At 35.1% G+C, this 22720-nt stretch overlaps 1 protein-coding gene across 22 annotated transcripts in view; it reads right to left on the reverse strand.

The window, feature by feature from the left end:
• The window catches only part of Kmt2c (lysine methyltransferase 2C), a 271073-nt gene that overhangs the window by 167629 nt on the left and 80724 nt on the right, over positions 1-22720 (reverse strand). For 16 of the 22 annotated variants that reach the window (XM_078040864.1, XM_078040869.1, XM_078040876.1 and 13 more), the window contains 3 exons: positions 8363-8504; positions 3865-4062; positions 535-683 (listed from right to left, as the gene is read on the reverse strand). In XM_078040864.1, the coding sequence (XP_077896990.1) occupies positions 535-683; positions 3865-4062; positions 8363-8504 (489 nt within the window). Of the gene's footprint in view, positions 1-534; positions 684-1588; positions 1686-3864; positions 4063-8362; positions 8505-22720 lie in introns of those variants that run through there. The other 6 variants (XM_078040883.1, XM_078040865.1, XM_078040880.1 and 3 more) reach the window with 3 other exon arrangements.

Below are 22720 nucleotides of genomic sequence, written 5' to 3' on the forward strand. Positions count from 1 at the left end.
CAACACATTCCACTTGATCCCAAGCAAGAGCACCCACCACTCATCAGTAACAGCTCAGTCTCTAAATTCTCTATCACACAGCAATTGAACCACTATCAATGGATTTGTAGTTCAAGCATAGAATGAGATTTACTTAAAATTCCAACACTCCATATCATGAGTATGAGCTCATTATACTGTTTATTATAAGAGAATATATGTGGCTAAAAATCTACTGTCTTCCATCCCGACAGGAAAGTGCTATACTCCCCCAAGTTTTCACACACTCCTTTAAAATTTTCTTTCCTCAATTTTCACATAACCATGGGGCTGCTATACACACAACAGTATATAAATATTTATAAAAGCATCCTGTCCAGTGTTAACTCTGCAGACTTTAAATAAATTAGGTAATCATAATTTACCTAATCAGATATGTTTAATGACATTTTTATAATATGACCCTGATAACTTCTAGAGAATAAGTTGATAATGCCCTAAAATTTCAGTGCTTCCAGAAACAAGAAGCAGCTGTTACTGAAGAGAAGCCCCTACCTGTAGGATCAAATAAGGCTTGGACATCAATGGCATCTGGAAGGCCAACCAGACTGAGTTCATCCCACAATTTACCGGCCTGATCATCTGAAGCTGTCTGGGTGCTTACACTTACACAAGACACTGTACTCTGAGGAGAAGATCGCTCTCTGAAAATAAAGTGAAATAAGATAAATAGCTTCGAAAGTGATAAGAAGTAGAAAATTGTTTCATTTTATAACAATTTGAGTACAATGTACTGCCAAATAAATTTTAATTTATTAGATATAAACTGTCATAAAACAATTTTTAGAATTCAATTATTATTCAGAGTATAATATTAAAATGGTGCCATATTATTTCATGTAAGCAACTAAGAGTTTTCAGATACATAAGAATTAAAATTACAGTTGTAAATTTATTTTTCCATTCTCTTAAAAAAAAAAAAAAGACTCTAGTCAGGAACAATGTTTTTAGTACATACAATGACTATTCCCTTTGTCCTTACTTAAATGCTTACAAAACATAACTTGAGAAAACTTTAATGTGCTTTAAGTTAGAGAACTGCCACAGAAGAGGTAGCAGTTCATTTCAAGTAAAGAAAGGTTATTTTCCAGGGAAAACACAGCGTTAAAAGGGAGGTGGAAGTGGAAGTGGGTGGAACACGTCAGCTGTAGCGTCTTATGGTCGCCTCAACAAATCTCAACAGCTGGCCCGTGGCGTGATGTTGCAAGTAGTCTCAATCAAGACTGCACCTCACAAACCAGAATTCAGAGCAAAAACAAAATAGCTACTAAAGGCATAAGAAAGACAGTATAGCAGCTAACACTACAGTATAAAAAATGAATGCCAAATGCTGAATAAATGATAACATACAAGAGTTTTCAGGCTTTTAAGCCCTAATACTTTATTATTTAAGAGCATTCAATAAATAAAGATGGTTATTATGTTCAGCATTAAATATGTTAAGTCAGATGACTGCCACTGAAACTTAAAATCTTCTCCTAATATCATAGTATTTTAACCTGATGATAATTCTGGATTAAATCACTATTGAATATAGATCATAACTCACTGCACTTCTGTATGCTGGATATTTATCATGATTCCTATTAAGAGAAAATCAGCACAATGACCAGGGTACTAAACTTTTTTATACCTGGAATCATTGAAAGAAAAAAAGTATTAACATATTTCAATAAGTACATTTAAATATCAAACCATATAAAATAACCAGTAACTTTATGTTTAGCATTAGAAATGCATAAAGAGGTTCAGCATGCTATGCTAACTTAAATTCTCATTTTTATAAATGCCCACAGTAAAATGAGAACAAATACTTTTCTACACATATAATCTTCATTCCTGTAAATATATTCATTACTAATCATTGTTATTTTGTTGGGAGAAATAAAGACTAACAGGTCATCTATAAATACTATTATTTTAGCATTTTTTGCACTAGCATTTGATGGGAAACATGGTGTAGAAACCAATGGAATGACTCATCAGTCTATTACTAATCAGTTCCTAACTAGAAGCTTGGTGAAATTCAACCATCAGGTTTTGAGACTAGTTTATGTATATACCATATCAGATGCCAATGTCAATCCTACAGATGGTAGCAGCTCAGCTTAGGAAAGAGTATCAAGAGAAGTCAGCTGAAATACATACCCATAAAATTTCAAGTTATAAAGCAGAAAAAAAAAAGGCAAGAACATTTGATTATATATTCTTATATTTAGTGCAAACAAGAAGAAAAATCCATTTAAAAAAACTTCCTGTCAATTTTTGTAAATTAATTAGGTGTTCATACTTCATTAGTAATACATTTTGCAAATATTTAAAATCATTACTAAAATAAATTCGCTGTCTACCCCCATATGACTGCTGAATTTTCTAAGTGGACTTCATTACAGGCTTTTCATCATTAATTAACCAACTGGATAAGCACTAAATATATATAACAGCTTTTCAGTAAGGCCAGGCTATTTTGCAAATATAAATTATCTGAGCTCATAAAATTTTTCAATAAAAATTAGCTTCATTTGTAAAATAAGTAAATAAATGAAGCCCAGTTCTATTTCCCAGGACTGGGTTTTGTCTAATTGCCATTATTAAAGACGGAACATGAGAATATAAGATATACCCTGGTTCAATTCATCGAATGTGCTAATTACGGATAGACATTGTAAGTTTGCTGGACTTTTGATATATTTTATTAATATGTAAGCACTCAACTAATAACAAAAGATAAAATACCTATATATGATTTAATTACAGCCTTAGAAATATGAGGAGTCTCCAAATACAGTACTTCCAGAGCTTCCTTAAACTGTTCTACCTTAAATTCTTTAAAGATTGTTTCTGTTATTGTTTCAATTCCTGCTTCAAGTATTCAAGGCTTTGGCAGCAGTTCAAAAACAATGAGCCAATCAAGGAAGAACAGCACAACAGTGCTTTAGTACTTAAATTTGGAGATAAGCCAGACAGCACTTGGGTGATTACATCATCAACCTCAAGGAATAGAGCTGGTTAGCCTTCCAAAAGAATATTTATTAATCAACTACAGAAACTTCTCTCCTAACCAGCAAAGCCAAGTCCATATATTAAGAGAGCCTTTAAAAACAACCACACAAAATATTTAAAAAGCATATCAGACAAGAATTTTAGGTGATTGCAATGTACCCATGAACAGACATACCTATGTAATTATACAAATACTTATTTTTTTTTAAATATCTTCTGTATCTGTAGAAAGAGTACTCTAAACATATAATTACAGAAGAAAAAAGGGGGAAAGAAAGGGAGAGAACTGTATTATGCTGAGAATTTATAGGGCAGCTCAATATTCTCTGACACAAATACACTTATAAATTAGATAAATTAATTAAATGAGAGAATGAAAAATGAATGACACAGAAGACATAAACAGTGACAATCTGACTTTGCTATCATGTTAAACGCTTACCAAAAAAGGTTTATTTAGAGAAGAAAAGCAGGACCACACTGATGTATTGTCTTCTTGCATTTACAAATTCCATGAACTCCCTTCAGCCTATGTTATGTTCTCTAAAAGTTCCTTCCAAAAGTTAACTTTCGTCATTATACTGATTTAGTTGTCATACAATTAAGAAAACAGATTTTAAAAAAAAGAAAGAAAGAAAGAAAGAAAGAAATTTCAAGGAAAGGACTGTTTTCTGGGTTAATGGTGAGTCATTAAGTTTCTTCAGAAATGTGGGAAACGGGAGGAAATCTTTAATAGTGGTTCAACCCCATCTGTAAACTTAAAAACATCACACTAAAAACAGTTTTATTCCGTCCCAACAATTTAAATTCAAAACTGCTCACTTTCTCGGTCCTCTCTGTCGACGTGGAGCTGAATTTTGTATTTTCTCATAGGTCCCACTGCTGTTGTCATCAATGTCCCTGTTGGAAGTCTGGTTTTTCCATGGCAAGATAAATCCAGGTGTTACTCTGAATTGCTTTAAATCTCCTTGTCCTAAGGAACTTTTTTCCCCACAATAACAAAAAGCACAGAGTTGTTCACTGGTAAAAATGAAAAATGAAAAGAGACAGAAAAGAGAAAAGCAGCTTTACTCAACAATTCTTAAGTAACATACAACCAGATACTGGTGCTTCAAAATTATATCTTCAGTGCAAGCTAGACTTTTTTCAACTTATTTTCTATAGTCTATTCTATGATTATACCATAAGAACAATTAAGTTTAATAATGATCATACCTATGAAATTCTACTTTTCTATAGCATGATTTTCCCCCCTTTCCTGTGGTGCTAGGGATAGAGTCCAGTGCTATACTCCTAAACCACCATGATTTTTCTAAAACTAGTGAACATACCAAAATCAAAAAATTCTAGGGCTAGGATTGTGGCTCAGTGGTAGAGTTTTTGCCTAGCATGTGTGAGGTACTGGGTTTAATTTTCAGCACCACATAGAAGTAAATTAAAGTCCAGTGACAACTAAAATATATATATTTAAATATAAATATATTTATAAATAAATATATATGTATATATTTAAATTCTAATTTATATTTACGAAAATGATCTGTAAAAAACAAACATTTGACCAGGGCTGGGGTTGTGACTCAGTGGCAGAGTGCTTGCCTCATACAGGTAAGGCACTGGGTTCAATCCTTGCATCACATAAAAATCAATAAATGAAATAAAATATTGTGTCCATGTAAAACTAAAAAAAAAAATTTTTAAATCTGACTAAAGAAAAGCAGCACCACATATAAATAAATGAATAAAATAAAGGTCCACCAACATCTAAAAAAATAAATAACAAATAAATAGTGCACGAATGTTAGTTTATCAATTATAACAAATGAACCACACTAATGCACAATGTTAACTAAACTGTGGGGGTTGGAGATGTGGTGATGGAAACACTGTTCAATTATTCTGTAAATCTAAAACGGTTCTAAAATTTAAAGTCTACTAACTTTCAAAAAGAAGAGATTAAAAAGTTAAAAAGACGAGCAGCAGATATATCTCAAGTGATAGAGTGACTGCCTAACATGTACAGGGTCCAGGGTTCTATTCTCCAGCAAACCACTCCCGCCCCAAAGGAAGGACAAAAAAACAATACATACTATAGAATACAGACATAATAAATAACCTTAGAAATAACAAAATTTAAACATATGTCTCCTCTTAGACATATTTTCTCTTTATACTGCTTCTACAACCGGATCTTTCTTCTCAGGCATTAAAAGTCTCCAACTATCACCCCTGCAGTAGCTACCCCATTAACTTTCATAACATTTTGCATTAACAGGGAATAGGAAAAAAATCTAGTTTTTTTAAATATTATATTCAATTCTGTTTGCAACGAAGAGTTTGCTCTTTTCAAGCATATTAAAACAATCTGAATATAGAGTACGTATTAGCCATAAATAAAGACATGGTATATTCAAAAATGACAAATTTTACAGACAATATTCTCTGAAAATAATGCAATAAAACTAGAAATGTGCAACAGATGACTTAAAATTTTCTAAACATTGGTAAACTAGAAAATATATTGCTAAGAACCCTTCAGTTACTTACTGTAAAAATTTGTGATGGAGATAAAGTTGAAACTAAAGGGAAACTTAAAATTTACATAAATTATCAGTAGATTCAAGTTTAGATATTAGTAAGCTAAAGTTTTCAACTACAGTCAGGGGGAAAAAATAAATGAAGACACTGATAGAACATTAATCAAAAGAAGACAAGAAACGAAAAGGAAAATAACAGAATCAGTGATAGAGAAGATCAACAAAATCAAAAGCTAATTCTTCAAAAATATCTCTGGGGGAAAGAAAGCAGGCAAAATGCAAACAAAATACAGAGTAAAGGAGAGAAATCAGTATATATGCAACAAACAGTAAAATTTTACTTTTACTCTCACTATTTTTTCAACCACTTCTTTTCAACACAGTTGAAAGTCCTAGAAGTCCTAGCTAGAGTGATGAAATAAGAGAAAAAAAATACAATTTTCTCTAATAGGAAACATGTAAATTTTTAAGAAATTTTTAAGTTATCTGTCGCACATATCTGTCTCTATTTGCTGATGTGATCTTATGCATGTACAGAAAACCCTGAAGATGCCACCAAAAAATGCTAGACGAAAAAAAATGAATTCATTAAAGTTTCAGGATATGAAATCAACATTAAAAAATAGTATTTCTACATATTAAAACTAAGCTAACCAAAAGTTAGAGAACAATCTCATTTAACACTAGCAACAAATTTTTTTTTTAATACTTCAGTGTAAATTTAGCTAAGGCAATAAGAGACCTGTATCCTGGTAACTATAAAACACTGATATAAGAAACTGAAGAAAAACACAAATAAATAGAAAGTTACTTCATGTTCAGGGACTGGAAGAATACTGTGAAAATGTCCTTAATACCCAAAATAACCCAAAGATTCAATGAAGATCCTATCAAAATTTCAATGTCCAAAAAAAATCCAATGTCATTTTTCACAGAAATAGAAAAAACAATACTTAAATTTGTATGGAACCACAAAAGACCATAAATAGCCAAAATTAGCTGGAGTAAAAAGAACAAAGCTAAAGCATCACACTCTCTTGACTTCAAAACATATTACAAAATGATTATATATCAAAGCAGCATGACACTGGTATAAAAAGACACAAAAACTGATGGAATAGGAAAGACATTACAGAAATAAGCCCACACATCTTTTGTCAAAGATGCCAAGAACACACAATGGCAAAATAATCGCCTCTTCAATAAATGGTGCTGGGAAAACTGGCTATCCACATACAGAAGAATGACCCTTACTCACACCAAATACAAAAACCAACTCCAAACGGGTTAATGACTGAACTATAAGACCTGAAAGTGTTTGTTTTTTTGCTTGTTTAAATATTTTTTTTAGTTGCAGTTGGACACAATACCTTTATTTTATTTATTTATTTTTATGTGGAGCTGAGAATTGAACCCAGAGCCTCACACGTGCTAGGCAAGCACTCTATCGCTGAGCCACAACCCTAGCCCCAAGTGTTTGGCTTTTAAGACATTTAAACCTTACTGGGGGAGAAGGAACTGCAGTATAATCAACACTTTTACACCCTTTACCTGGATTCACATAATAGTATAATAAGCAGGGGGTAAGGAGGTCTCTCTGGGAGATAAATCATGTGATAGAGAGCAAAGCAAGCTCAAAGACCCTCATACAGAAACCTGATTGGTGTGTTCAGGAGCAGCAAAGATAGTGTGAAAAAGCACAGTGACAAAGAAAGTCTCAGAGACAGCCAGGGGCAGCTCATGCCTTGGAAAAATAGCAAGGATATGAAATGTTAAATATAGTTTAAGTATTTAATTTCAATCCAACAGCATAATATAATAGGGGGAGAAATTACTTACATTTTAGAATAATTTTTGCAACTTTGCTAAGAAAAAAAATGGAGGTAAAAAAAGTTGAAAGGTAAAGAGAATTAGATTATTTAATCTTTAAGATTGAAAGAAAGAAGAGAAGCAGGGAAGGAGAGGTGGTTTAAAAGGCTACAGCTTCCCAAGGGCAACAATGGTTTCAACCAAGATGACAGACAAGATAGTAAGAAGCTGTGCTGAGCCACAGGATTTAATGGTTTGGATTATCAGGTATGAGAAAAAAGAGAAATTGAGGATTAACTGTCCTAAGTTAACTGAGCATACATTGGTATTGTTTACTGAAATGGGGAAGCCCAGGGAAGAAGATCATCTGAGGCAGAGGTAGAGAGAGCAGGCATACTTTGGGACTGTTAAAAATGAGGTATCTAACACACCTCCAGATGCAGATGATGAGCAGACCAGCGGACAAGGAAATCTGGAGTGGAATTAGAAATAAAAATGGGGGGCTCTTAAGGATACACAAGATTCATAGCTGTGAAACTGGAGGTGCTTTCCAGCGCGTGAAGAAAACCAGAAAGCAGGCAAGGTGTTGCCTACTTTAAAGCTGAACTATATACCAGTAAGTGGTAAGGTCCTATATTTCTTTTTTGAAAGAATGGGGAGAGGGTAAGGGAAAAGAACATACTCAAGTTTACAATTAAGTATCAAAAATCAGTTCTTATGCTAAATACTCACAGCTATCTCTTTGGCCAGGAATAGCATATTGCTAACTGTCTGTGTTCACGTGGGGTGAACAGAGCAACACCCTCATGTATTCCCCAATCTATAATCCCCAAACTCCATAGCCATCCTCCATCCCAACTACAGAGGTATTGGCCTTAAATTTAAAGCTACTAAACAATAAAACTCCATCAAGATTAACATCTCAAATCCTTCCTCCCTGAATTTTTACAATCCAGCTCTTTTGATTCTCTAACCTGATTTTGGCTTCTACACCAACAGAGACGAGGGAATTTGCAGAGTCCTCAGACATGGATCGCTGAAGAGCTGAGGCTGGCTGCTTGCTGCTATCCACTTCTGCTTCAGCATCCTCTTCTGCAGACTGTTCTTTGACTTCTGCTTCACAGAAAACAAGAGGTAAAAAGAGTCATTTTTATGTTTACATCAATCATTGGTGAATTTATCTACAACACATCTGTGTTAATGGAAAAAAATCAAACAACAAATGACAATACTTCACTGATAAAGAAAAAGTTCACATATAAAATTATTGCTATTGTTTATATCTGTTCTCTTCAGCAAAAGGATAATCAAAAAATTTACACTTTAACAGTCATAAATTTCATAAAAGGTTTCATCCTTGGCTTATAAAAAGACTTCTATAAACAAAGTATTACTTTTCCTTGTGCCCACAGTAAAAATAGACTCAGAAGTTTCATCTTAGTAATATTATCATTATATTCAGGATTATAGCAGTTGATCTTCAGAACATAAGAATTTCAGTGTGACTCATTTTGAAGTTTTCATGTTTTATGAAGTGAGATTCTCATTAATTTAAAACAATCATGGATTCTAATTATTAGCCATTCTAACAGTTAAATATTTGAAAAGAACACACCTTGATTATATTGTTTTTCAATTCTACTCAGGACTTTAACCCCAAATACCTCGTACTTCCTTTCTCAGGAGGCAACCTAACTGCTGAGAGGATTTTCAAACACCTTCACCACTAACATCATTCATCTCTTTAAATAAAAATCATATGCCCATTCTGGCTTTCTTGTGTATTACCAGAATAAAGAAACACTGCATCTCCACCAATGATCCCAAGGCACTTCCACACTCTTGGTTATAAGCCTTCTCTTCTAACTCCAAATTTGTGTATACCTTTCCATACCAACCTCACATGCCTGCAAACAGTCAAGGAAATCATCAAGTCCTTTCAGCTGCTCCTGTTGGCACCAACTTCATGAAATGCCCTGTGGAGTGCCTGAGCTCCCTCACCTTCCCTTCACCTCCTCCTCAGCAGCTGTTCTCACCAACTCCACCAGGGGCCACGTACAAGCCTTCAAATTCCTAAAACCTCATTTCACACAAGGACTAAGGTCTGCATCTGTAGCACCCCCTCCTCTCTGACATTCCCCAACACATGGGACCTGCACAGCAGACATACATAGCAGCTTGGATGCTAATTTTCACATCAAACTTGATCTTTCATCTCTCATTTCAGAACTTCAATTTGATGTCCCTATTTCGGGACTATCTTCTAAATTCAAAATGTATTTTAGGGGAAGTATTTTGGGAAAAGAAATTTGATAAATATTAATTTTACAGTTAGAAAAACTACAAATAATTATAAATTCTGTCAAGTAAAATTAATAATTACATGAGGCATCAAACAGATGGTTTTGGTTTTCAGTGTTAAAATAATATTTTCCCTTTTTAAATTAAAACTGGAAAGTTTATTACATATTGCTTGTAAGGCACATCAACCAAGGTGTCCTGTCTACCCCTAGAAACAAAATTGATATAAGTACCCAGAATCAAATCTACAAACACATATTTGTATGGGGGAGGACACTAATTTTACTACATTAAAAATCAAAATTTATATATAAAAAAAGACACCATGAGCAAAATGAATCCATCCCAGATGAAAGGAAATCCATGTAATTTATTTTCACAAAAAGATACTCAAATTCAGAATATGTCAAGGCTTTACAGATGAACAAGATAAAGCACATAACTGTAGAAAATAGACAAGGGACAAACTCCATATTCTCCTTCCTCAGTAGTACTCAATTTTAGGACAGCACATATCTGACTCAGCCAATACTCTTTGCAACAAATCTTGGCAAGTTCTCACCCACAGAGTATGACCAGAAGTGACTGCCACTTCTTCTCCATCACCTAAAAGGAAGTGACCTGCTCTGAGCAAAATTATGTTACCCTTTCCTATGGACTGGAATGGACATGACAGCCACCCAGTTGCAGTACTGAAAATAAATCAATGCTCCAGAGGATGGCAAAAAAAAAAAAAAAAAAAAAAACAAGAAAGAAAGAAAGTTTAGTCCAGAAACAAGCCACATGGAACAAAGCTGCCTCAACAGCATGGATTCCTGCTACAGAAATATTACACAAGAGCAAAATGGGTTTTATAAGCCACAGGTATATTTTGAATTCTCTGGCATAGCTGTTTAATTTCTGTCCTAATTAATACAGAAAGTGGTATCAGAAGTGTCATGACCAAAACTAATACTAAGTGGTTTAATAATCAGGTCATGAGTTACTGATACTGCAGTTTGAAAATCAACAGATCTTTTTCATGCAGTGTCCATATCTGACATAACTGCAACCCACAATAACTTGGAAAACAGACTATGCCTACAAGGCCTGTCACTCTAGGGAAATTATCTGGAAAGACCCAGAGGTCACTCTGTGTGGCCTGTTCTCTAGGGATCTATAAGAAGACAGAAAGGATTCCAGTTCTGCTAGAGATTCACTCTGCCTGTTACATTTGAAGGACTACAAAATGGTATGTGTAAAACAGAGGTCCAACACACATATGGGCACACTCTTGTTTGCACTATTCTTAATATCAACAAGAAAGGTAAGAAAGAAACGAGGGCTGGCATTGTGGCTCAGTGATAGAGCGCTCACCTAGCATGTGTGAGGCACTGGGTTTGATCATCAGCACCACATAAAAAAATAAATAAGTAAAATAACAGTATTGTATCCATCTACAACTAAAAAAAATTTTTTTTTAAAGAAAGAAAGGAGAAATATAGAGTAAGATGGTGCTTCAGAGGCTCACAGATAATGAGCCAAGTGGAACGGTCTCGTGTCATTACATTTCCTATGAACATTTTTTCCTCTAAAAGACAGCTCCATTTATACCCTAACCCAAACTGTCCTGTCTGCTACTTGTTAATATGCTGCTATTTACCACTTATAATATCTAATAGAAAATTTTCTTCTCCTGGTAAACTGTATTACAGTTATTATGTTTATCCCCTCACCCAAAAGGAAATACATAGCACTTCCAGTGTTTTGAGAGAGGTTCTACAGCTTAAAACAAGGAAAAACAAGCAGAACAGTGTTTGTGTCTATCCACCTTTCCTTTTCTCTATAACAGAAGGAAATGGGAAGGCTAAACACAAATACTAATGGTAGATTAACAGGTTTTCAGGTTAACACCTTTTGAAAGCAGGTTTCCTCCATTTCAGAGGGGGAAAAAAAACAATTTAGACTCTAAAGAAATTATTTATTTGATTATTTATGTTTAAGAAATGTGATCAGGACCAGTTCTGAACCACAAAGCCTGGCTTTGAGAGTTCAACCTTCTCTTTCCTTCTTTATTAGCTATCAGTTCTGCTAATGAGCATAATAACTTGGATATACTAAACAGTTGGGATTGATGAGTTTGGTTTTATTTTTGGTCTGAATTTTTCTGTTTTGACTTTTTTGTTCTTTAATGAATAAAAAGGAATCTTCTGGGGCTGGAGTTGTGGCTCAGTGGTAGAGTGCTTTCCTCACATGCATGAGGCACTGGGTTCGATCCTCAGCACCACATAAAAATAAATAAAAATACTGTATCCACCTACAAAAATTATTATTTTGTTATAAAAAGGAATCTTGTAACTCCTTCCTTGGGAGTAGTACTTCCAAAACAGAAACAATAAAAGATCTTCCTAAATAAATGAATTATATGTAATAACAGAAACTATTTTTTTAACTATCACTCTGAATTTGGCAGAATACATTAGATTCTGCTGTCAAAGTTAAAGCAGAATAACTAGAGATTATGACTCTTTCCCTTTTCCCCAGCCCTAGTCTTCAAAAGATTGCCAGAGTCTGGCAGGAAAATGTCTGATGGAGTTGCTCTGGCTGAAAATGACATCGGATAAAGATCCTACCAGGGATGTCATCCGGACATGTTCCAGATGAATGTGACCCAGTAATAACCAATGGGGTATTGCTCACTCAAAGCTGTTCAATCAATAAAATAGTCTAGGCTGGGGCTGGGGTTATAGCTCATTAGTAGAATACTTGCCTCACATGCATGAGGCACTGCACCACATAAAAATAAATAGAGATACTGTGTCCATCTGCAACTAAAAAAAAAAAAAAGAAGAAGAATTTTTTTTTTTTTTAAATAGTCCGGGCGGGCTGGGTTCCTTAATCACTTTACAAATTTTTTGCCTTTCTATTTATTCAACTTGCCTGCAACTCAAACTTATGGAAATCGAAAAAGAGACCTTTTAACATTTAGATTTTTTTTCAGCATATTTTTCTTTGGTATAAAATCCTCAATGAATTTTTCATTTTATACTTTTAAACTGACCTAAATACAAGCAATGCTACTTGGTCAACAAAATGTTCCTAAGGCAGAAAGCAAGGCTGAGCGGGTGGTGAAGGGGATGACTGTGTCCCCAGTAGATGGCGCACGTGCAAGGATAACTACGCTACTAAAGAATCAAAAATAGGGAAGTTGAAGTTTCTAAGAGAACTTAACATGATCTGTGCACTTTATTAAATGACATCGCCTATGTGCCAGGCATCTTTGGTGATACAAAGTAATTTTACTTCTGCCCTTACATAATTCCATTACATATCCTCTTTTAATTCTAATTTTCCACTTCCATGACTCTTACTCAATCCTAGTTAGTTCTATGACAGGAGAAACAAAAGTTGTTTGATGTAGTAAAATCAAAGGTTTAAAATCTTAATAGTCCAGAGTAGCCATGTGATCTTTTTATATTACTTAAACCTCATGTCAACTTCAGTTTGCTCCTCATTTTAAAAAACAGATAATACTACCTAAAATAAAACTAGGCTTACGATCAAAAAAGACAATGCAGGAAGAATACTTAGTCCGATACCTTAAGTAAGTGAAGGTTCATGAATGAGTGTTATTTTGCAAATATTCCCCTCCTCATCTTTGAGATTGTTTTCAAAAGGCATAAGGATATGAGGGATTGACCCAGGGCCTTACCCACATTAAGCACTCTACCACTGTGCTACATGCCCAGCCTAAGATCAGATTTGACATCCTACCACAAATTATTTAAATCGTATTTTGAGAAATACTGAGAATGGAGAGAACATATGTTGCTGGCTCTGTGTTAGAAGTTAGGAGAGCATTGCTTTAGAATGATTATTTACCAAACAAAATTTTGGGTAACTATTACATTGTATTCAAATGCAGTCAGTACAAAAATACAGTCAGTAAACCTGTCTTTAATGGGTTTCTGTGGAAGACAGAAAATGGTATGGTATCTGACACGATAGAGGACAACACAGGTATGATGGAGATAAGGCCAGAGATGGCAGTGCAGCTCATAAAGGGTTTAAAGAGGTATCAGGAGCTCAGCTGAAACTACAAAGATAAAGAGAGGCTTGGCTCAGGGTTCTCCCCCCCCCCTTTTTTTTTTTTAATTATTTTTTACTTATAGTTGGACACAATACTAAGGATTGAATCCAGGGCCTTGCACACACTAGGCGAACACTCTACCGCTGATCCACAATCTCAGCCCTCAGGGTTCTCTCCTTTACTAAAAAATCTCTTGAGGCTAGGAATAGAGCTCAGTAGAAGATCACTTGACAAGCACACACACAAGGACCTGGGTTCAATTCACAGCACCTAAAAGCAACCATCTGACCTATTATCCTCATTTGAAAGATACGGAAATCAAAGTCTCAAAGTTAGCAAATTGAAAGTCACAAAACTGAGGGGCAAAGCCAGAATGCACAATCAGATTTGTACATGCATAATACTGGCACAGCCTCAACAAAGTACAGAAGGAGTACGAATAAATCCATGTGAAAAAAAATACTAACAATTTTACAAGAACATTTTAACTGATCAATCACTTGCTGAATATCAAGACTATGAAATTAAAACTGAAAATAAAGTTTTCCTCTTCATCTTTTTTAAGCAGGACTAAGATTATAAAGTGGCAAGAACCTCACAGACAAGCTCACAGAAATAAAAAATACTGATTTGGAGCAATTATAAAATTACTCTCCTTAAAAGTTATGTAATTCTTGGGCTGGGGCTGGGGCTCAGTGGTAGAGTGCTCGCCTAGCACATTCAAGGCCCTGGGTACAATCCTCAGCACCACGTAAAAATAAATAAATAAAGGTATTGTGTCCAACTACAACTAAAAAAATGAATATTTTAAAAAAAAAAAAGGTATGTAATTCTTGCCAGGGGAGGTGGTGCACACCTGTAATCCCAGTGGCTCAGGAGGCTGAGGCAGGAGGATCACAATTTCAAATCCAGCCTCAGTAATAAAATACAAAATAGGACTGGGGATTGTGGCTCAGTGGTCAAGTGACCAAGTTCAATCATCAGTAACACCCCCCCAAAAAAATTATATAAATAATTTTACTTAATTTTTTAAAAATTCTTGATGGACATAATACTTTTATTTATTTATCTTTCAAAGGACTATGTATCCTACAACAAACTCCTAAGTATAATAGCATAATAGACTATAAGATGTCAAAATACCCAGTGTTCAAGTACAGTCTTTCCTACCAACACAGTACATTCTTTCAAAGTACCTGGCTTTCAGTGAATCTTTATATTTTATTTATTAAGGGATTCTAAGATCTTGCGGGAAGAAATTACATCTGTACTTTTACTTATCTCTATTTTTATACTAACGTGCAAAATTTAGAATTCTAAGAAATTATCGAGTGACTACAAGCAACAAGTAGTATCACTGGCAACACCCATTTCTCAGTCATTAGTAGAGCCGTAGATATTTTCTTATTGAATTCAAATGTTATAGATATCCCAAATACCATTTCCCATATAGGTATGCCAAAATTATAGTTGTTATTAAATTCACTGATTTTATAATTTAAGGGGCTATCTGCATAATCCAATGTATCTTATTTTATTCGCTTAAAAATGTTATTTATTGAGAAGTACATGGACTGCCAGAGGGATGAGGGCACAGAGGAGAAGAGTCACCTCTATTTACCTTTGGAAAGACACTATGCTTGTTTTATAAACCAGAGATTGTCATAAAATCTGATTCATGTTCAATAATTGTTTAATTAATTAATCATCCCAAATATAGATCCTATTTATGTAAACACACATAATTATAAAATTTTTAAAAACTAATATTTGGTAATTACATTAATCAACACTAGCATTCATTAACTGCTAGTTACCCAAGAAAAATGCATGCCTTCCTGTATGCTCTGGTACACTACTAAATAAAGGAAAAATTATTTTCCTCTCTCAACTTCCTTCACCTCCACAGCACTTAAAACTGTTCATGGGGCTGGGATTGTGACTCAGCAGTACAGCACTCGCCAGCACAGTAGGACCTGGGTTCGATCCTCAGCACTACATAAAAATAAAGGCATTGTGTTGTGTCCAACTACACCTAAAAAATAAATGTTAAAAAAAAGTTAAAAAAAAAATAACTGTTCATGCTCCCTTTACATGGAAACTGCAGAAGAAAATATAACTGATAAATTGTTCAATCATGTACTCTCCTTTTGAACAGAAATGGTCAGAAGTCTGTCTTACGAGAGTTCTGCTATCAAGAGGTGTCTTATCTAGTATTTCCTCTACATCTACAACATGCGCTGGTTAGAAAGGGCAGACTTTTTATTCATCCTATCTTTATTTACTAAATTCCTGAAAATGCTGACACTGATTAATATGAACATGGTCACTGCTTCAACAGAATAATATATAGTCATCTAAAAGTAAAGACACAAAAATGTGAGACTTGTTTTGAGAGTTAACACTTTATAGGCAACTTCTTCTCCTTAATCACAGCTCCATATATTCTAATAATATTATCACCATGTTTGCTAACGTGATTTCTTTAAGGCAAGCATAAAAGGCTTAAAATTAAATTCCAAAACTTATAAAAACCCCAAAATACATTAATATTAATTAAAATTGTGATTTTAGATATCAACTGTACTCTGGATGGTTTATTTAGTTGTTACCAATATTTCTTTTAGTTAACTTACACTTTTTTTTAATGTGTTTTTAGTGGATTTTTTTTGCAATAAATAAATGAAGCAAAAATAAAAAACATATTTTACCATACATCTTCACCTTAAAATAATGGTTATTTGTATCAATATTGATCTTCTTCTGACACTTTCTTTTTTGGCCTAAAAATATATGTATCAACCAATATAATTGTCCTGAATTCTCTAAACAAGCCCAGGCATCAACTAACTAGCAATAACTGACACTAACTGATGTTAGCAGAGAGCTGAGTTGCCCAGGAACACCCACCTGAATTCCTGACTCACAAAAATCATAGGATATGTCTATTGTTTTGAGCCATTATATTTTCTGGTGACTTGCCATGAAGCAATAAATAACTGAAAATTTTGTTGTAATCTTGTCTGCAAATGGCATACTATAACTAATCAACTCCAAATTCTTATTTGGAGAATAAGAATTTGGAGTTGATTAGTTATAGTAATCAATTGCTGCTCCAGCATCTCCTCGTCTAAGGACCAAACATTTAAAAAAAAAAAAAAAAAAGCCACTAACGCAAACACTGATGAAATAAAAACAGCTTGGGAATGTTTTGCTCCAGTCCACAAGTGACCTGACTCTCAACCACAGATCACTGGGAATGAGTAATGATATGGCCCCAGAAGAGGACTAGAAAATGTAACTTCAACATGTATACAGAAGGCAGAGAGTGAGGACTATTCAACAGGACAGCACCACTATTCATGTACCATGACCATGTATAAAAAAATACACTCTAACAGTTAGTAGGGGAAAGATTTTTAAAATGATGCAAAAAGATAAAAGTCCATTGTAAACTTTCATATCTAAACAAGGTAGGAAAATACAAGTTAAATTTATAAGCTACATAACCAAGCCTCTCTGTGCACATGCTACCACAACCTGGTGCCAATTAACAACTGCACTTTTAAAATGTGTAATAATTTTGGGTGTCTACATTTTAAAATAATTATATCACTGAAATTTCTATTATTGTAAACAAAGGCATATAGAGAGTTTTATACAAGCTTGTATATTAACAATAATGCTACAAACATTCATTAAATCACTGCTGAACCAAAACAGAACTGAACTAATCACATATGACTTGGGCACTCCAATTCCACATGCTTCGTCCAAAGTGTGCTGACAAAGCAGCAACTCCTACCATATCTGTCTACCCCAGGTAAACACTAAGGGTTCTTACCACGTAAGAACTAATAATCACTAGACAAGCAGCAGCCAAAAATAAACACAAACTGGGCCTGAAGACAATCCAGATCTTAAGACGTAATTCAAGATATATGGTGCCACAGTTTGCCTCCTGAATGTTCTCCGCAGGCCTAGGTGTTGAAGGCTTGGTGTCCAGTCCATGGCCCAACTGGAAGGTGACCAAACCTTTAGTGGAAAGATGGTAAATTGTCAGGGGCATGCCACTGAGGGAATATTGGGATGCTGGTCCCTTATTCTTTCTTGCTCTTTTTTTGCTTCTATACACCCTGAAGTGAATGGAACTCCTTTGTCATGCTGTTATGGTTTAAATATGAAGTGTCTCCCAAAAGCTCATACAAGGACAACGCAAGAAAGCTGAGATGAAGTAATTGGGTTGCGAGCACCTTAACTTAATCAGTGCATTAATTCCCTTGAATGGATTAACTGGGTGGTGGTGCAGGCAGGTAAGGTGTGCTAGGAGGAGGTGAATCACTGGAGGCATGCCTTTGGGATTTTTATTTTTGTCCCTGGTGAGTCAAGGGTGTGTGTGTGTGTGTGTGTGTGTGTGTGTGTGTGTGTGTGTGTGTGTCCCTCTCTCTCTGCTTCCTGGTAGCCATGTCCTGAGCTGATTTCCTCCACACTCTTCCACCATGATGCTCTGCTTCACCTCCAAAACAGAGCAATGGAGCCCGCCTTCTGTGCACTTCTGAAACCCTGAGCCCGTATAAATTTCTCTTCTTCTAAAATTGCTCATGAGGTTTTGTGGGGGGGTTTTCATTTGTTTTGTTGTTTGTTTGTTTGGTCACAATGGCTGTACTAAAACACACCAACCAATTCCCAACACAGACTCAAAGGCAATGGGACTGAGCAATGGCAAACTGAAACTAAGCAGTAAAATAAACCTCTCCTCCTTTTAAGTCAATTATCTCAGGTATTTTGTCACAGTGATAAAGTTGACTAATACATATAACTAGATGCCATTAGTAGAAAAGCCTATAAAGTTAACAAATGGTAGTCTTGATAAATAAGTTAGCTTTTACTTATTAAATTATTATTTAAATTAAATAAGTAAACAGTTTTACTGTGTTAATATCATTTGTGAGACATTCTTGTACTCTGTGTGTGTGGTGTGGGGGATGGAGCCCCAGGCCTTGTGCATGCTAGGTAAGCACACTACTACCACTGAGCCACATCCCTTTCCCAAGACTTATTCTAATGTATTGATATTAACTTGGTTTTTTCGACCATTACTTATAATCTGGTCAATTGATTACAACTAACTCACACAAATTCTTTTTTTTTTAATGTAAATATAGTTAGTAAATGTAGTACATAGGCAGCAGATTTGAATCAGCTGTGATTATATATTACACACTCCAAAACAAAGGCTAAAAAAAGTTAAACTGATATATTCTAAGGAGAGAAACCAGAATCACAGAAAGTGCTCAATTAAAATCACAAAGGTGGCCAACAGTGGAAGACAAATTTAGGAACAAACAACAGGTGACAAATGTAAAACAATAATAGATATGGGAGCTATTAATTTTACTTGATCAAGAATTACTTTGAATCCAGGCATAGTGGCACACAATTATAATCCCAGCTACTTGGAAAGCTAAGGCAGGAGAATCAAAAGTTCAAGGACAACCTGGGCAACTTATGAAAATCCTGTCTTAAAATAAACAGGACACCATGGGCTGGGGCTGTAGCTCAATGGTGGAGCACTTGCCTTGTTCATGTGAGGCACTGGGTTCCACCCTCAGCACGACATAATAAATAAATAAAATAATGGCATTGTTTCCATCTACAACTAAAACCAAATAAGGCCCTCTACCACATAGAGCTCAACAGTAGAGCACTTGCTTAGCATGCAGGAGGCCCTGGGTTCACTCCCCAGTAATAAAGGAAGGGAGAAAAAATGCCATGAATGCCAACAGTCTAAATATACAAATTAAAAGACAGATTGGGCTAGGGTTGTAGCTCAGTGGTAGAACACTTGCCTGGTACATGTGAGGCACCGAGTTTGATACCCAGCACCACATTAAAAAAAAAATCCATCAATAAAATAAAGGTATTGTGTTTATCTAAAATTAAAAAATATTTAAAAATGAAAGAGACTTGTTTGAGTAGATCCAAAAACAAGACCCACCTACGTACTACATACTGTCCACAAGAAACCCATTTTAAATATAAAGATATATATAGATTAACAGTAAATAAAGATATTTCTATGCTACATTATACAGCCAAGAATGCAACCAATTTAAGTTTCTTACAAAACTATTCTGGCATAGGATATAGTTCTAGCTCTCTGGTAGAGCACTTGCCTATCATGCTGAAGGTCCAGGTTTGAATGAGGGGGTGCTTACAACATACTCTTAACAATCTAGCAATCATGTTGCTTGGTATTTACTCAAATAGGCTGGAAACATGTCCATACAAACATCTGGACACAGTCATAATAGCAGCTTTATTCACAACTTCCAATAATCAAGGGGCCCTCCAGTAGGTGAATGGGTGAAAAATAGACTTGGTATAACCCAACTCTGGAACAATATTCAGTGTTCAAAAAAACAACCTATCAAGATATGAATACATGGAATAAACAAATTCCTACCACTAACTGAAAAAAGCTGATCTGAAAAGGTTACAACTATTCAACATTCTGGAAAAGGAAAATTATGTAGAAACAAGAAGAATGAATGGTGCCAGAGGGTGTGGAGAGGGAAGGATGGCTAGGTAAAGCACAGACGACTTTCATGATACATAATGGTACATGTCAATATATGTTTGCCCAAACCCACAGTATGTACAACACAAAGGATGGGCTTTTTTTAAACTATGGACTTTAGATGACAGTTACACCATTCTGGAATAGGATGTTGACAATGGAAAAGATCATGCCTGTGTGGGGTTAGAAGGTATATGGGGAAAATCTATCACATCTCCCACAACTGTACTGTGAATTTAAAACCACTCTAAAAAATACAGTCTCAGCAGAAATCTCACAGACCAGGAGAGAATAAAATGAAACATTCAATGTCCTGCAAGAAAAAAATTGCCAGCTAAAAGTCCTAAACCCAAAGCCATGTTTCAGAAATGAAAGAAAAATAAAGGCTTTGCATGACAAGCAAAAACTGAAGGAATTCATTACCACCAGACCAGCCCCACAGAAATGCTCAGGTAAGGAAGTCCTACATGAGACATGGACGATAACTGCTATTACAAAAGTGCACAATTGTACAAAACTCAATAGTACAGTTACACAAGAGAACTAGAAGCAGCTTCCCCTGTTAATCCGTAAAACCACAAAGGTGTGCAGGAGGAACTAAAGAAGAAAGTACATACAAAACCACCAAAGGAAAAAAATTAACAGAATGATGAGTGTGCTTTCATATCACTAATAAACTTGAATTCAAAAGATTATTTTCCCGCTGTGGATATAGCTCAGTTGGTAGAGTGCTTGCCTCACATGCACAAGGGCCTGGGTTCAATACCCAGCACGAAAAAAAAAGATTTTTCCCAATTTCATAAAAGATGAAGACTAGCCAAATGGATTAAAAAAGCAATACCCAATAATGTACTGACTACAAGAAACTCACCCTCCCAACTTACAGATGCACACAGACTTTGCAAATGGAAACCAAGAGTAAGCAGAAGTGACTATACTTGTATCAAATAAAACAGACCAATCCAAAAACTGATTAAAAAAAAAAAAAGACAAAGAAGGTCACTATGATAATGAAAAGGGATCAATTCAACAAGAATAAATAATAATTTATAATGTACCTAATGCTGAAGTACCCAATTATGTAAAGCAAACATTGTTAAATCTAAAAGGACAGATAGACTCTACAACAATAACAGTTGGAGACTTCAATACTCCACTTTCTTTTTTGAGAGAGAGAGAGAGAGAAAGAGAGAATTTTATTGATTTTTTAGTTTTTTCAGCGGACATAACATCTTTGTTTGTATGTGGTGCTGAGGATCGAACCCGGGCTGCATGCATGCCAGGCGAGCGCGCTACCGCTTGAGCCACATCTCCAGCCCCTCAATGCTCCACTTTCATCAATGGATAAATCATCCAGATCTCCCAAAAATAATCATCAACAAAAAAACATCAGAGGTAAATCATATTACAACCCAAATGCACCCAACAGACATGTACAGAAAGTGCCATTCAACAGCTGCAGAAAATACATTCTTCTCATCAGCACATTGAACATCCTCCAGGACAGACCATATGTGAGGCTTCAAAACAAATCTCAGAAAACCACAAATTTATTAAAGTTATAGCATATATCCTCTTTGACCACAGTGTAATAAAACTTGAAATCAACAGCAAGAGGAACTTCAAAATTGTATGAATACATGGAAATTAAACAACATACTCTTGAATGATCAATGAATAAATCAAGAGGAAGATTTTAAAATTTCTTGAAACAAATAGAAAATGAAAACACAACATCCCAAAATGTATGGAAACAGCAAAAGGAATACTAAGCTATAATACACGGAAGGAAGGAAGGAAGGAAGGGAGGGAGGGAGGGAGGGAGGGAGGGAGGGAGGGAAGAATGGAGGGAGGGAGGGAGGGAGGGAGGGAGGGAGGGAGGGAGGGAGGGAGGGAAAAAAACCTAGATGCAACAATCCAAAATTATAAGAAGGAAGGTTATTTCTATAACAAAGATGAGAGCAATAGTAATGGCCACTTGTGGGTTCCTCAATCCTATCCATCAACCATGATAAAATGCTCATTTTAATTAATACTTTTACATTATGAAATTATTACATTACAAATTATTGAGTGAGTGTGTCAAGGCATGGATTTTACATTGGTAAAAGAACCCTTCAATAAGCTTTTGAATCCTGAGACACACATGGAGAGGTTAGAACCTTGCACCAGACTTGAATTTATGTTTAAATTAACTAGACATTTATAGAACTTTTCTTTTTGCCTGGGTTCACTTGTAGGCTGTTGGTTTAATGGCTGTTCTTCCCACCCTCCTTTCCTATTCTCCTTGACCTATATGTCCACTAAAAGAACTAAATGAAGGCCTTTCCACTGACAGACACAGAGCTAATACACTAATACATAGGCCCTGGCTTAACTTCA

This window comes from Ictidomys tridecemlineatus, chromosome 2 (genome assembly GCF_052094955.1).
Source record: "Ictidomys tridecemlineatus isolate mIctTri1 chromosome 2, mIctTri1.hap1, whole genome shotgun sequence".
NCBI lineage: Eukaryota > Metazoa > Chordata > Mammalia > Rodentia > Sciuridae > Ictidomys > Ictidomys tridecemlineatus.